At 37.8% G+C, this 17,470-nt stretch overlaps 1 protein-coding gene across 2 annotated transcripts in view; it reads right to left on the bottom strand.

Annotated features, from left to right (window-relative positions):
- Positions 1-17,470, bottom strand: part of SEZ6 (seizure related 6 homolog) — a 234,025-nt gene that overhangs the window by 15,008 nt on the left and 201,547 nt on the right. For both annotated transcript variants that reach the window (XM_053457055.1, XM_053457056.1), the window contains exons 6-11: positions 15,919-16,087; positions 15,465-15,631; positions 15,160-15,354; positions 14,587-14,725; positions 9,175-9,371; positions 8,443-8,637 (exon numbers count right to left, since the gene is read on the bottom strand). In XM_053457055.1, coding sequence (XP_053313030.1) covers positions 8,443-8,637; positions 9,175-9,371; positions 14,587-14,725; positions 15,160-15,354; positions 15,465-15,631; positions 15,919-16,087 — 1,062 coding nt within the window. The remainder of the gene's footprint in view (positions 1-8,442; positions 8,638-9,174; positions 9,372-14,586; positions 14,726-15,159; positions 15,355-15,464; positions 15,632-15,918; positions 16,088-17,470) is intronic.

Below are 17,470 nucleotides of genomic sequence, written 5' to 3'. Positions count from 1 at the left end.
CCACTTTTCGTACCTTTTATTTTCGCCCTCAACCGCATGCTTCCTGCGCTCTGTTGCGGCGTTAAAATTGCAAAATATGAAGCCTCCTGTCTTGCTGTAAAATTGGGGATTAATCTAGCCTTGGTGCAGTATTAATCTAAATTTTATTAAAGACAGGAGGCGAGTATTTTCCCCCCCTTTCTATGCCCTCCCTATTTGTTTTGGGGGGATATGTCTAGAGTTGTCCCTGCTCCGCTATGTTTTACAGTTCTGTTGGGGATGTCTCTTTTGTGCCTGGTATTGTCACTTTGCTTCTATTTTTCAGGCCGTTCTGCTACTCTTTGAGTATCCCGGATCCAAGGTCCTGTTTACCGGCGGATTTCCTGTTGGTTCTGCGGTTTCTGTTCCTATCTCCGGCTGTTCGGTGGTTTGCCCTTCCTGTTCGGCATCACCGCAAAGAAAGAGGAGGAGTTGCTAGATGTTGGGACTGATATAGAGTCATGTCTGTTTTGATTGGTTCTTTTATGATGGTTGTTAACTCCTTTGCTGCTGGAGGTTATTCAGTAAAGAAGGTTATGCAAAATACTCGCCTCCTGTCTTTAATAAAATTTAGATTAATACTGCACCAAGGCTAGATTAATCCCCAATTTTGCACTAACCAGGGAAAAAAATTCCTTCTTGACCCCAAAATGGCAGTCAGATTTCTCCTTGGATCAATAAGCTGTTTCCCCATAATTAAAGATTATATCCCCGAATATTATGTTTTTCCAGGTATCCATCCAGTTGCAGTTTAAACGTCTGTACAGACTCCGATAAAACTACCTCTGCAGGCAGAGAATTCCACATCCTTACTGTCCTTACTGTAAAAAACCCTTTCCTCTGCTTTAGTCTAAATCTCCTTTCTTCCAGTCTAAATGCATGACCACGTGTCCAATGCATAGTCCTGTTTATGAACAGATTTCCACACAATGGTTTGTATTGGCCCCGAATATATTTATATAATGTTATCATATCCCCTCTGAGGCGACGTTTTTCTAAACTAAACAGATTTAAATTAGTTAACCTTTCTTCATAACTATAGTGCTCACTAACACTTTTTCTTGTACCGCTTTTCAGCCCTTCTGCGAACTTCTGTTACAGCCAAATAGTTCAAAGTTTGACTCATTAGTCCAGAGCACATGCTGCCATTTTCTGCACCCCAGTTCCTATGTTTTTGTGAATCGTTGAGTCGTTTGGCCTTGTTTCCAGGTCGGAGGTATGGCTTTTTGGCTGCAGGTCTTCCATTAAGACCACTTGTGATCAGACATGTCCGAACAGTAGATGGGTGTACCAGGATTCTGCTGTTTTCTGCCAATGCTGAGCTGATGGCACTGCTGGACATCTTCTGATTGCGAAGGGAAGTAAGTATATGTTTTTCACATATTCACAAGTTTCCTTGGCCGACCACTATGGTCTTCAACAATGTCTGTTTCTTTGTGCTTCTTTAAAAGAGCTTGGACAGAACATCTGGAAACCCCTTGAAATTTCTGCCTGGAAGATCCCTGCTGAATCCTTGTGTCTTGTTGCTGTGCTCAGTCTTGATATGGCGTATATCTTTTGACAAACTTGTTAGTGAGTTTGGCTGTTCCTCACCCAGTTTTATTCTTCCTACACAGCTGTTTCTGTTTCAGTTACTCCTATGTGTGCACTCTGGGTGCCAGGGCTGGCCTTTGCGGTGTGAGACCTGTGATCTATGCCTGCATAGTTTCCATTCATAATTTATTTGAGCTATACCTTCAATGCTTAGTTTGCATATCATTTTCAGTTGATCTGTACCTGCAATGTTATGTTTCAATGTGTTATTTTGTATTCTACACTTGTAAACAAAGGGTTTGTATGTCTTATTCAGTTGATCTATACCTGCAACCTGTAACTGTGTGTATGTATGTGACCGTGTGTGTGATAATGTATGTGTGTGTATATGTTACTATGTGTATGAGGTTGTGTGTAAGTAACTGTGTATGTGGTCTGGTATGGGAGGAGATCCATGCACTGGGTGACACCAACCCTAGTGACGCCACTGGTTGCACCCACATTATTTACTGTTTGGCTATTTGTGTTTATAATCAAGTATACTAATTACATGCAAGGGACTTACACAAAAATGAGACATACAATTACATACCCTGCAACGCTCTGGCGTAGAGCTGAGTGAAAAGTTAGATTTTTTTCTGTGAATTTTGTGCAATTTTGCCTTTTTGGTTTTAATAACCGTGGAAAACATTTGCGTCTCTGAAAGTAGTGTGAATATCTGCTTTCTGAGATCATGACGACTTTATTTACTTCCTAAAAAGCTGCATGCATCAGACTAAGATGCCATGGTGTAAATGATGTAACTGGCTGGGGAAACTCAGCGTAAAAACAATTTCCATAAAAGTTTCCAAAAAGTGATATTTTTACCAATGTTTTACTTCAGCCGTGTAGGGGATAAATAGAGTTGACATGAACAAGGCACATAAAAGAACTGTTAAGTTACTAACAGGTAAAAACAAGGGGGGATAATTAATCTGTCTTTAAGAGACGTCTTGATTTGGATCAATCAGCGTCTCCTGATTTCTATAAATAAGCATGAGCGGGAGTCCGTGTTTCGGCAAGCTTGACATCAGTTACACAATGAGATACTGATTTCATCTCAATGTGATGAGAAGGTGACAATAACTAAGGAAGAAAACAGGAAATTGTTTGTGGCTGATGTAAAGACAGTTTGCTCCCCACAACTAGCTGAAAATAGAACATTTAAACAAGGAGTAGCCAGAAAATGCAGACCTCCCACACTGAGCTAAACAGCTTGCTGAGTGTAATGAGAGTTTCTGCCCAACAGCAACAGATATTTTCATTTGATTGTGTACTTAATATAGGTACGAAGGCCCATTTTCATTAAATGGCTCATTACAACTAAAGTTGGACAGAAGCATAATCATTTGAAAGAGCTGGTTCATTAAACCACCATCACAATGGGCTAGAAGGTCTGTGTGTCCTCAAAACAAATATTTTAAGACATAAACCGTGGCACCTGCTCCTTTATGGAGACTATTCTTGCACTAATGTGTGGTTAAGCTGTAAAGATATGTACTCCATTCTCCAATTTAGTGACTGTACTTAATTCTACTTCTTGACTGTTTCCAATATCTCCTTATAGTACAATAAAACTATGATGGTCCCAAACAAGGCAACATAATGCCCCTACGGGTGAATGTTCTTTTGGCATGACTGGGTTTTTTGAGAAATGGGTTTTTAATTGTGCAGATCTTGATAATATTTCTGTTTAATTCACAGATGCTTCTTTATACCCCAATGAATGCAACTCTGCATATATGAACAAAGACATTAAAATCAGAGCTAATGTTAAGGAGGGACACGGTAAGCAAACGGTTCACTTTTTTTTCCCAACGTCATAGACATCTTTGCTAACTTTTCGAAATTGAAATCTTTCTTGCAAAGCTTGGCAAGATATAATCAAGATGGTCAACAGATAATAAGACACAAAACATATTCAAATGATTATACATACCTTTATTACAGTCTGAAAAAATCAAGCAGGGTTTTAAGAATAATCATAGGCTGGTGAGTGGAATGTATGCTAATCTGTAGATCACTAAAATAGACAATGCCACTAGTTACCCTGACAACAGTTTATTATATATATGCAAATATTCTCCAGAGATGAAAGGATACACTGAAAATACTGTTCCAATCAGAGACTGGGGGGACTCTGAACTATATGAATTAATCAGAAAGAGAGCAGAGTTCTCCTTTAGGGACCCAATTAAAATTGGTCCATGCTACCAAGAATAGATATGGCTTTGTGTGCGATTAGGGAGGACAGGAACCCCCAGTTTCATGGGGTGGTTGGCATATATGGGACAACAACTGAACAAAAGCAACTAGGAGTATATAAAAAAGAAAATAATTACAGTCTCTACTGTTCCTATCCTTGCAGTGTTACTCTGCTGTAAATACCTAGGTGCATCAAACGAGAACAGTAATAAGCGCTCATGGATGATTGGGAACTGGCAAAGCACACCATGCGGTGAGGTCCAAAGCACCTTATGATGGGTGCAGGTGGGGCAAATCTGAACAAATGACTTTATGTCATGTTTGAAAGTAGGCCATCAGAAGAGCCTTGATGTTCTTGGTTCCTGGCCCATAGGTAAATTAAATTGAGAAAATAATAAGGTCCATCTGGCTTGATGGAGAAATTTCATTTTCTTTAGGTACTAAAGATGTTTGTGGTCTGTAAATATAATCTGGGGTGCGTCCCTTCCTTCAAGTAAATGGCTCCATTCTTTGAGAATCCAAGGAGTTCCCAATTTCCAACCTAATTTCTCTCATGGGGAACCTGGTTAGTTTTAGAACCACTTCCGTCCCATGCTCCGAGTCATCCACTTCAGTAATACATTTTCGGATAGATATTAAGTCAGGATGGGAAGACAGAGGTGAAAATGACATTTTTAGTTGGGTAAAAGCGTGACTAAGTCCTTTATGGGTTAAAGCAGTGATTGATATCATAGCTTTGATGAAGTCCTTCATTAACCTACAGTATTAATTAGTGAAGCTCCAGAAATTCTATACAGTTTCTATATCATGAGGCAGATGCCAATCAACAACTGTAGACACCTCCATACAGTCCATACACAGACAAGAAACTGATATGACATTGCCCGTTATATTTAGTTTTTCAAATTTACAAAATGTAACTTATGTTACAAATACTTTATCACGGTTTGCTCAATTGGAGCATTATTAAGATCGCAAATGGGAATATGAATATAATTTACTTAATCACAAACAAAAACTTTCACCACTTCTTGCTCCAATAACACAGATTCTCTCCCCTTGATCTTGTCGCCACGGTAATGCTTTACAATGGGATTTAACAATGCCATTTCCTTCTATCAATCTGCTTTTTATTATCTTCTCGCCTTTGTTCTACTTATAAAGTAATTATGATGCTGTCATTAGCCACAGCGTAGAAACTGACAATTAGCAAAGATTGCTGCAAAAACTGCAAATTGAATAAAAGCCTTCTTCAAATAAAAATGGTTATTTTCACTCAATGTAAATCTATTGATGCGTCTGTCTAATTCCACTAAATTGAGCTGTTTATAAGGGACTGTACAACTTTATAAAACGTTATATTTAAAACCTACATATTAAAACCAGTTGAGACACTGTGCCCTAATGTCCCAACTTTAAAATGTAAGCCTTTTTGCAAATATCATGCTGATTTTTCCAATACTTTTACCAATACTTGTTCTAGACCTCCTAGTTACATATGAGACCTAAACTTCTTAAAATCTTGGATCAAATGTTGAATGAGTATGTACATGAACAAAAATCAGTTATTTGAAGTGACAAGACCAATAGTGCTATGTTTGGAGAGGGGTCAACAAGGGCTTTAGTGAAAAGAATATCTTCCCCACTGTGAAGCATGGTGGTGGTTCACTGATGTTTTGGGGGTTGGTGAGCTCTAAAGGCAAAGGGAATCTTGTGAATATTGATGGCAAGATGAATGCAGCGTGTTATCAGAAAATACCGGCAGACAATTTGCATTCTTCGGTATGAAAGCTGCGCATGGGACGTTCCTGGACTTTCCAGCATGGCAGAAGAAGTTGAAGGTTCTGGAGTGGCCATCACAGTCTCCTGACCTTAATATCACCGAGCCACTCTGGGGAGATCTCAAACGTGCGGTTTCATGCAAGACAACCAAAGACTTTGCATGACCTGGAGGCATTTTGCCATGGTGAATGGGCAGCTATAACACCTGCCAGAATTTGGGTCCTCAACTATTACAAAAGACTGCACTTTGTCATTGATGCTAAAGGGGGTAACACACAGTATTAAGAACTAAGGACTTGCGGACTTGTGAACAGGGGCCATTTCATTTTTTTCTTTGTTGCCATGTTTTGTTTTATGATCGTACCGTTCTGTTATAACCTACAAGTTGAATATGAATCCCATAAGAAATAAAAGAAATGTGTTTTGCCTGTTCACTCATGTTTTCTTTAAAAATGGTACGTATATTACTAATTCTCCAAGGGTATGCACAACTGTATATATATATATATATTTTTCAATAATTTGCTTGGATAGATTTTACATCTATCCAAGCCAATAACTGCTGCGCCAATTCCATATATCTCAACAGGCCACTTTTTATAGGGTGTGATTTAAGGCATGGTTGGTAGAGCTTTCACGGAGACTTTGTATGTGACATTGCCAGGATTTATAAAATAATGTATGTATTTGTACAATTTAATGTATAAACAAGTTTTCTGCAGTTTATATATTGTTACTATAAGGCCTGTAAAACACTGATACACTCCTACCCAGCGAACATTATAAGCATGAGGGACATTAAGGGACGAAATAGACTTTTAGCAGAAGGTGTGTGGAGGCCAAAACATTTTAAGAAAATAAAATCAATAAAAAGTTACTATATATTTGTACATGGGATCCTGCTAGGGTAGGCTACACAGTGTGTGGGGTTACATGTGCATTGGGGGCAAACAGACAGCTTTTAGTAAGCAGGAGGGTACGTGGGTGGGGAGAAAGAAGAAATAAAGAAGAAGAAAGAAGAAACTGATCTTAAAGGAAGCAGGGAGAGTTCCTAGGTAGGCCCTCTTTGTATATGGCACAGACTTTGTAAAATGCACAAAAGAATCTCAGTAAAAAAAAAAAGAACTAATTATTATTCCACATGTCCAGACCTTATCTATAAGCAGATAATCTCAGGCAATCAGTTTAATTTATCTGCTGAAAGATTATTAGAGATCTAAATGTAACCTCCTCTGGGTTTTCTAATTGGGATTTTGCTCGTGATGTTCGTTGGTAATTTGGGGGTCCGTGTTCCCCTCCTTGTACAATGTAGCTTTGCGGTACATGCAGACAGAACATGTATACCGAAGTGGAGATGTCTGAGCGAAGAGGAGTGAATGGGGAGTATAATGAAGGCTTAGGTGGGAGGAAGCCACATTTCTAGTTTGATGAGCCCAATTACAGCACTCAGGCAAGCCAATTAGCTAGTAGATTTGTCTTTCATCCCAGCTTTCATTCAAGTCTTGTTTTATCCACAGATGTGTTTATTAAAGATGCTGTTAACTCTTACACGCCAGGTGTCTGTACTACATGTTTTCATGTTCTCGTTAAGGAAGAAAGTGTACCCGTTTCCTGTGATAATTTACACTATTTCTATTTTTAGAATTGGCAGGATTTTGCAGGCTGAGTCCTTGTCCTGCAGATCCTACAATTTAATGCTGGTGCAAGAAACACAAAGAAAGATTAAAGCCAGGTGCTCCTGCGTAACAGTAAGTATTCACGAATACATTTTGGCTACAGCTGAAAATAGGTTCGTAAATTAGACCTTCGAGGAGACCCTTCCATATGGAGCCAGTTATCTCTGCTTGAGTACAGGTGTGTCAATCATTGTGACTAGGCGGTTAACTAGTCGAATTGGGCTTAAATAGTGATATTTTCATTTAAAACTCTGGTATAAGTTACAGTCTGATTGGTTTATGCAATTTTACTTAACATATTAAGAAAGACACAGAATATACTACTATGTTTATTGGTATTTTTTAAATTGTATTATTTGATGTCAAAGCTGCAGATTAAACCTGACCTAAAGGGAAGCATACTTTCTATCAGAATCATGATTGAAGCACTCTTAAAAAAGAAATAGTAGTTTTTTTATATAAAAAAAATGGCGGATGATATTAGAAAAAATTAAGTCAGAGGTCTTCAGACGTTATTACTCTATGTGTGGTTTACCAAGCTTAATGCAATTATATACTACTGAGGGTACCTTTTTCCTGTATCCCCTGCCATTGCTGAGGCATGGAATTGCTATTCCTTTGCTTGGGAAGTAACGTTTTGATCATTAACGTTGGTATTACGGTTCCCTAGGTCATGGCTAGGTAGCCAGCAGTATACTTTTTGAAAGTCTACATTTTGTTGACTAGTGACAGCCTGCAGAGACTCTCTTGGCTGCACTACTGGGATTTTCGCCCTTGATGGGGGATACGTACCAGTAAAAAAACACTTAAGAAGGTGACATCTTGTCCAAAAATACTGTCTGTGCTGTTCTTCCCGTAAAGTGTTAACGGGCCATCAGCAGTGTCTGCTTTATTAGAACACTTACTGCTATTACTAAGTGCTACTTGTAGTGATTTGCACTATACAGTCAGAATTTCAAATGGGGTAAAAGTGATACAATCACCATAGTGACCAGTAGAATGCTCCCGATGATTGCTTCACTTTTACTTCTTTGAACTTGTAGATTTTTTTCTAGTAAAGTATCACAATATCTGTTTGTATGATACCTTTTCATATTTGACAAGTTGGCATTGCTGACAATAATCCCACGTCCAGTGTTTGAAGCAATAACCACACCAAGACCCAAAAATGTACTTATTTATGTCTTACCCCTTTCACAGGCAGGCAGGTCTCCACTCCATGTTAGATCCCACTGACACATGAGGAGCTCTGTGCCTGTAATTTCATATCCGGGATAGCACTGGTAAGTCACCACAGTCCCATGAACAAGCTCAGATTGTGATGTGGTTTTCCAGCCATTGGGGATTTCGGGTAGCTCAGGACATGTGTCATTTCTTGGGACCTCTGTAGACAGAACAAATGCATGTGGGCTATCACTGTGCATACAGATTGATATGGACATAGTTTATGATGACCTTTTGAATAGTTCTACCTGTAACAGATTGTTCTTCGTGGAAACCCAGTGGTTGTTTCACAGGGAGTAATGTTCTAAATTACTATATATTAAACTGTTAATTATATTAAACGATTAAATGCTAAATAACTCATTACATAATAAAACGTAGTTAATTCTCTTTAGTTCGCCTACAGCATTGAAGAAGTGTGCTTTTCTTTATAAGCACTTTAAAGGATTAAATTAAACCTGGACAAATGGAATACTTGATTATGGATGGGGCTGAAGGACTGTAGGTACAGGTAGGTTGCAGACTAGATATACCGATGCTACATTACAGTGATTTACAACCTTTGTATAGTATAAGGACTATTTCATGGACTTAAAAACATGCGGTGATCCACACTGGGAAGGGCTGCGATCATACGTATATCACTCATAAGACCATTGCCCTTGTTTTATATTTATTTTTGAAATTGCACACTTACCAAAAAAGTGGATGATGAAGCCTTGTTGGTAGCCAAAGACGCTGCTGCCAGGGTCTGTTTGGAACTGTATGATGACATCTGCCATGGATGTATAGAGTTTGAAATGACTGTGTGTTCCTGTGTACCGACCCAAGACACGAGCTGTCAAATCATCACCATCATAGAAAGTCAGAACATCGCTCTTGCCAATGTTCAGGCTGTAGGGTATGGGGGAAAAAAAGGGAAAACAAAGAAAGAAACAGAAAACAAAGATGAAGGATCTGGTCTAGGAAGATAAGACAGATCAAAACGAGGGGAACATGAATAAAGAAAACAATACATTGAGATAATCCTGAATTAATTGTGGGTTTGAAGACTTAGGCAATTAACAGCAAACTACTAGAGACAAAACCAATAATTCCCAGAATTTCTCAGAACTAGATAAAAAGAAAGATATACAAAGGAATCAACGGTCAGAGAGTATTCCAGGCAGGGGACATTAAGCTTAGTGTAAAATGTTTTTTTTTGTGTTACCACAAACGATTATCATACATTAGAGAAGATTAATTTGGGGCTTAATTTCCATAAAAAGCTCAGGAACTCTAATAATGTCTGCAAATATTTTTAATGTCTTATTTATTGATATTAATAACTCTCACAAATAATAGATTACAAAAATAGTGATTAAATAACATTTTTACTACATATATGTTAAAAAAAAAAATTTCCACCTTTGACAGCATGTTTAAATACAAAGTAAGTTAATTATTTTAATGTTCTATCTGAAGTATATGAAGGAGAAGACACTCTTTCTTCTAACCCATCATATAAGACATTATAGTGTTACCAATTTTGCTTCTGTAAATGGGGAGAATACTGTAGATTAGTTGCTGATGGAAACTTGATGAAGCTATCAATATAAACATTTGTCAATGTTTAGCAAGTAATCGTTAATTGTGAAAAATGGTGAAAATGCACCTGCGTCAGCAAATTAGCTTGGAATTAAAGACGTGATGTATATTAGGCAGCAGATAAATGATTAGACATCTAGAAATATGATGCTGTAGCAATGCTGACTCAACAGAAGGAAGATTAGAAAGTCTTAAGACTGTCCTGACCCTGGATCAGCAGCAGTCGTTTCATAGTTTTAAATATTATTGCTTACAGGATAGGATAAATATCCCAGAAGGGCAAGTATATATCCCTAATTTCACAAATAAAAGGTGTTTTACAGAATAAAGTGTAGAATCTATGTGAGTAGCTCTCTCCCCCCTGAACTCAAGGCCATTTGAATATTTCCTAAGAGAAACTCATGTGGTACAAAACACCATTAGGCGTTACCAAGAGAAAGTGTCACTGGTGCAATGTCTTAATGCAGCCAATGACATGTTCCCACAGACTGGACAATCCCAATGATCACAATGTACTTTTATACATAACTACCAAACAAACCGATGAGACTGTTTCTAGTGAGATGTCTCCTCGTTGTAGGCCAATGCTTGTCAGCTACGTACCCTGAGATGTTACTGGACTACATTTACCGCAAACTGGTCTTCAGCTGTTATCTTTGTTTGTAGTCATGAGAGTGTGAGATTTAACCCCATATTAATGAATTATCTGCCCCTATAGTCACATGTGTAACAATAACATTTAGGTAGGTTCAAGTTATGGGTCTAAATTGAGTCCAGCGATCTGTCTGAACGCCAGCATCTCTAGTGCTGTAAGAGAGAACCGCAGGGAGATGTATACCACAGTTAAGCCAATTGATCGTTGTGCGTTGTCACTATTTATATCATTTTGCCATGTGTTTTCCAGCTGTCGTCAGTTAAGCATTCTCTTTAGAAGAAACAACACATATTTATTTATATATCCACAGCATTTATTCATATGTAGCGCCCTCATAATGTTACCCACTCAATATTTTTCATTGGGTGCACAATAATTATTGAATGATGGTAAAACTAACAATATTTGTTGGTTTATGCTGTGTTATCTTCAAAGCTTTCAGCGGAAGTAAAATATAATTGGCCTGTTGTATGAGAAATGTAATTAAAAGAATTTTGCTGTGGCAACCCTTGTTTTGCTCTTGTGCACAATGTACAAAGCTGCTATCTAGCCCCTTAAAACCGGCACAGCACATGGAGCATGTCACTATTTGGGATCGGAGCTTTCTGTGCGAGCTGCGATATGGAAGCTGAACATTGGTTTCCGAGTGTGCAGAGCAGAAGATTAATTCCACTGACAGACACTAGTGGAAAAACAGAGCGGGATCGTTTATCACGATCATATGTTTAGAAATGACAACTTCAGGCAGGAGAGAGAAATAGGGAGGTATGCAAATGAAGGAATATTAATTAACCAGCAGAGCAAGAAAGTATATTAATAGTCTCCCATAATCCTTTATTCACAAGCCTCTCTCTTTGGAACACACAGAGTTGCGGAAAGGGAACGTGTGATGAAAATGGTATACAAGTGTATTCAGCCGCTTCCCAAAGTTTAACTCAGCGGCCCCTGTCCTCTACGCTGATATACATCATGTCCCGGCGCTCGGAGCCTGGTAAGGTTGCTATGGAATCTATAGCGTCCTGGGGAGCAGAGAGGTACGGGGGGCCTGATCAACAAATCTTGCATGTCAGCCTCATAAATGTATAATTCTTAGGACTGGTGATTAATTTGTATTATAGTTACACAATATTTCCAAGTGATATTATACAGCATAACTACCTTTTCAGATTATGGGAATTAATATTATACTTTCCATGGCAGGTAACGGGTGGATATAGGGTCACTTTACTACAGGGCACATGGTCCTCTTTAGGATGATGGCCACTCATTGGGACACAAGTTTTTCCGTTTCCCTTTCCTCCCCTAATCCAAGTTTTACCGGGAGCTCAGATTGAGTTTATCACTCATATATAACGGTATTTTACAGCCCTAAATACATAGCTGCAAACTTCCCAGGGTAGGTTACATGGCGCTTTCCCGGGGGAGTAACGTGGTGTGAAAGTGAGTGGAGCACAGATAGCCATGCATGGAGTAGAGCCAGCCACATACAGAAGAGCAAAACGCCACTCTGCTGCTGAAGAAAGAAGAAACTGAAACGGAAAGGGAAGAAATGAAGAAGTCAGTAAGCGATATTGAGGGAAAGCAATGGATGTGGAGCAAGGGAAATAATTAGCTCTTTTGGTTCATTATTTAGGTTTATTGAAATTGCACTTACAGGTACTCAAAACAAAGATAATTTCCTAAATAAATAAGAATTAAAAATAATGCAAATGGGTAAAAAAAGAATTGGTGGTTTCCATTAGCTTAATGTGTATCACAGTCATATATTTCCCTTTATAAATAGGATAAGATAATTGCATCTTTTTCTTCTCTCTGCTGCATTTGTAATTGATGAATCAATTAGTGTTTGGTTGATACACTTTTCTCCTCTCGTATTTTTTAGTTTGAAGTTGTAATTAGCAGGTGTGAAGTTAACAAGGAAAAACTATTTAAAAAACAATGTTACTTAGGTTTTTATGATCGGCCACATAAGCTACGATAATGGCCAGTGGTGTGCCTAAAGGCCAGTCCCGGCCTGGGCCAAATATTATTTACTGCATAATAATAATCCTTTAAAGTTAAAGTAACTTTGTTCCTATTTCTATATATTATTGCCCAAATTTGACAAAGGAACAGGAGTGAAGGTAAACTATAGAAGCAAAGAGGGAAAAAGTGAATGTGGTCTATGAGCAGTTTCTGTATGCATTATGCATTTTGCCCTAAACTTATATGATCTACACAAAAAAGACCGCGGCAGTAGTTATTTCAGCTTTTTTTTGTCTATGAATGCTTTCGTTACCAAAATGTAAGTAACCACTAATAGCATTTTCATCTCCCAATAAGGGTTAGTTAAATTTCTGCAGAATGGATGCATATTTGGGGTTCCTCTCTGGTCCGCAAAAAACCCCCCCAAAACATCATTCATCATCATAACATCAAGTTATAGAAATCATATCTTTTGGTACTGGAGTTTGGAAAGATCATGATGGGTTTATTATTTTTCAGACCAGACGACATCCTGCCAGCATGTAAAATATTGTAGGTGCCCCTTTCAAAAAGCTGATGTGTGGATCTTATTTGCCAAAGAGAGTGCGAGTTTGAGAATGGAGTGACTACATGGCCCAGCCTCCAAATAATTTGTTTTACACGAATGGGGTGAGAGCAGTTACAGAAGTACCAAGAGTTGAGGGGTAATTGCCTTAGCCCTTTGACTAGGAAGCGTAATCCTGCACCTAGTTACTGGTGCAATGGTCAGTATAGTGATATCATTTACAGTATCTAGATCATGGCAGACTGAAGCTGTTGGGGAAGACTAGACAAATACTTGCCCCCAGGCAGGTCCGGATGGAGATTTTTTTTGTTTTATATGGCTTTTTAGCATATCATTTTATGTCATTTATTGCAGTGAGTAGAATCATTTTTTTGCATTAAACTTTTTCTGTTTATGTGTTTGTTGCTGTTCTAAAGTCTGGCTTCTCAGAATTATTGCCGCTTGTTAAGTTGTGTTGATGCGACAGTCTTCATGCTTCATGGCTGTTTAGAATGTTAAACGAGTGATAATTATATAGTTTATGTATTCTCTGTATAATTGTAAAAGGTAAAACATAAATGTAGCAAATCATTACATTTGGATCTCAAAATAAATTTAACATCTATTTTGCTTACCCATCGATGCCAAGGACAGGACTGACAGCTATTGAATGGGCGTAATGAAACTTCTAAGCATGGAACACACAGAAAAATTATGATGGTTCAAATTAGAGTCTCGGGGGCAGACTGGCAGTGAAAAATGTGTTTTTGCCCCGTGTTACTTTAGATTTAGGGCATGTGTTTCTGAAATCACAACTTACGGTTGCACCATGTTTTATTTTTGTGGAAAAGGGGGAACTACTTGTCAAAAAAATATTAGTCACAAGAACATGAATACATTTTACTTTAACTAGGTCTATTTAAAAAAAATAGTATTTAATAAAATAGATAGATATAAAGCAAATGTAATAGTTTTATATGAAAACAGTAGTGATAAACCAAAAAAAGGAATAAATGTACTTAAGTGGGCTAAATTTAAATTCAAAATTATCCTTAATTTTTCTTGAAATGGAAGATGCCTCTTGCAAATCGTTATTCAGCATAATGGAATAGAAAAAAAAGCAGAGAAATACACCATTGTACTTTTCTGTTTTGTTTTTAATTCCATACTGCTGAATACCAATTTCTAAGAGGCATCTTTCATCTCAAGAAATTTTTTGGGTAAATGTAATTTTTGTTTTAAATTTTGCACTGAAGCACACTTTAGTACATGTTTCCCCCCCCCCTAATATATGAAAATGCCTTTGGTTGATTAATAAAAGTATTGGTAAAGATATGTAATAATCTTTCATGACTTACACTTGTATATCAAGTAAGATTCTCTTTTCTTCTTCAACATGAATCCCCCAAATGCAGTCCTGTCCTTTTCCATAAGCTTCAGGCCAGTTGGGTGACAGCACAACTCCTGCTGAGTCTGTGATTTCCCCACTACAAACAGCTGAGAAGATGAGAGTACATTATATCTAAATTACATATGTGCTGGTGCGATCTAGGCTTATATGGCTGCTTTCTTTGGAGAAACCTGGTGGTCATTTCTTCCCATTAACGCTATAGCTCCACAATAATGAGAATCATACGTTGAGGTCTGTATGGAAACTATATGGTATATGATGACACTGGTCAATGGTTTTGTAATTAAAATTTATAGTTAAAAAAATATTTTATGTAAAATTCACCGTTTAACAAATACAGCGGAATAACTAGAATCTACCAGTTGAGATAAAAATGTGTATTTTTTTGGTTATTTGTTACAATTCAGAAAATAAAATGACAAAGCAAGTATGCCATTTTGTCTAGACTGCTAGATATGTATAACTGCTCACCATGCATACATGCTCCCCTTTTGTCTCTTGTTTTTTTATTGTTTCTTACCTCGGCATGCTGGCTCTGTCTCATTCCACTGGGGGTCTGCAGAATCTTGACACTCAATGATAGTAGAACCTTGTTCTAAAGTGTATCCAGCATCACATGTGAACTCCACGACCGTCCCCACAGCAAAGGAAAGGTCACTGCTTGTGAAGTTTCCATACTTCACAAAGGGCTCAAAACAATGTCCTTGTTCATAAGCTGAAGAGATAAAAGCAATCCATTGAAAACGTTGGCTATTTTCAGGAGCTATGTGAAATAAAAAAAAACAGTACAAAGAATATTGGGGCACAAAGACATTTGTCTGTTACCTTGATATCGAAGGGCTACTCCAGTAGAACCCCCACTACTGTCTGTAGTAAACTCAATAAAAAAATGTCGCCCACTGCTGAGCAGGCCCTCAATAGGAAGATATTCCACTTCATATGAGTCGTAGATCGGTGGAGAATCAATGTTATTTCCATCACGGATGATAAGCCTGAAAGTATATGTCATAGATTAAAAATGATGGTCCCAAATACCAAAACTTCACAATACCAAAAAACAGATTTGTTCTCCCTTAACTTTTGCAACAGACATGTTTATATTAAATAGCATTACTGTTCACAACATCAGGTTATTTACATTGTAGCGCTAATAATAATCATAAAATCCATACTCATACCCCTGTGCTCTTACTCTAAGTAAACCTCCCTAAAAATGTCCATACATATTTGTATATGCGTGGAAGAGGGTGAGTAAAGATTTGCTAACGCACATGTTTACCTGTCATCATCCTCTGCCAGGGAAACTTTCTCAAAGTGGAGGTGGAGACGCTGTAGAGGGGAAGCCTCCAACACCCAGTGACAAGTCAGGTTATTGCTGTAATTTCCGGGGAAGTTGGGTGAGACAAGTCGTCCAGTAGTAATGTTTCTGATGAGTCCTCCACAGGCAGCTATATACAATAAGTATTAAATGAAATAATGTAACTGTATGAGTACTTCACATTTAGGAAAATGATTGGATATTATCTGTATTTCTGTTCCTGGTCTTCATACTAAGCTTTAACTAATGCCCCAAATTTACCGTCTTAACCATTAGAGGGTAGTAAAACAAAATGTCAGGTCTCCTCTGCATGTTCAGTTATTGGACTTCCATTCCTTTCCAGCGCTATTATGGAGATCTTTTTTATTAAGAATGGCCAGAACAACCACTTACCCCATTCATGTTATTCACCTCTGGATTCTATATCCACATGGGCTTTTAGAAACAACATGCTTGCAGCCATGCAAAATATTCTGTAACATTCTATTTACTGTGTAGCAGGTCCCCTCAACAAGTCCCCAAATCCCCAGAGGACCAAGTTTTGGAGACCAACTCACATAGTAAAAATCAAGACTCAGGTTCTTCTGTCCTCAAATTGGTGGGAGATTGACTGTAAAAATATACACACTTGAGGAGACTTGAGTACTGGAGCTAGGTAACCATGCTCATTCAGCACTTAAATGGGTTAAAATCCATCTCAAAGGGGACAGCTGAATGGTCAACAGGGGGCTTGGTAAAACGTAGTTGAGGCCAGCTAGTCACAACTTTCTGCTTAGGCCAACTAGAGATGCTTGCAGCTTTGGGATAATTATGAAATAGTGACCCTATATAATATACTGCATTTTCAAGGCAAAATACCTAAATCCATAAAGAACAGAACATTGATGAAGTACAGACATAACATATATTTTAGGGTTGTATAGATTCCCATATATAGTGGCAATTGCACATGATTACAACTTGCCCTATAGAAACATAGAATTTGACAGCAGATAAGAACCATTCAGCCCGTCTAGTCTGCCCATTCGTCCTGACGTAAATGTATAGCAGATTTGCTCTGCCATGCAATACCCGATTAATGTTAGATCTTTTAAAAAGTACATTGTTTTTAAAGCTTGTTATTGAGGATACAGGGTTGGAAAAATCTGTCATCACCAGGAACAATTTTAAAAAATCCAGCTGGTTCTATTAGCAATTCACGTTTTTTGTTCACCTTTGCCAAATACCTTTTATGTGTTATACTAATGATAGAGCGAGCTAAGAACTCCAACGTCGTACTATTCAATATCGCTTAAACATTTCAGAAAAGTATATTGATACGTTTCTTTTAAATAGTTGTCAAGTTTTTCTAAAGGTAAAAAAATGATTTAATAATTTCAAATAAATGTTAAGGACTATAATTTTTTGCTTCGAAATTCAAATGTAAATGACTAAAAGTAACAGGTGAACGAATAGACAGGCACTAGTAGAGCACAGCTAGTAATGCACTATAAAACAATGAGCAGGATCGACG

The sequence above is a fragment of the Spea bombifrons genome, chromosome 2 (assembly GCF_027358695.1).
Source record: "Spea bombifrons isolate aSpeBom1 chromosome 2, aSpeBom1.2.pri, whole genome shotgun sequence".
In the NCBI taxonomy this organism is placed as follows: Eukaryota; Metazoa; Chordata; class Amphibia; order Anura; family Pelobatidae; genus Spea; species Spea bombifrons.
Note: the sequence above shows the minus strand (reverse complement) of the source record. Positions and strands in the feature narration are given on the sequence as shown.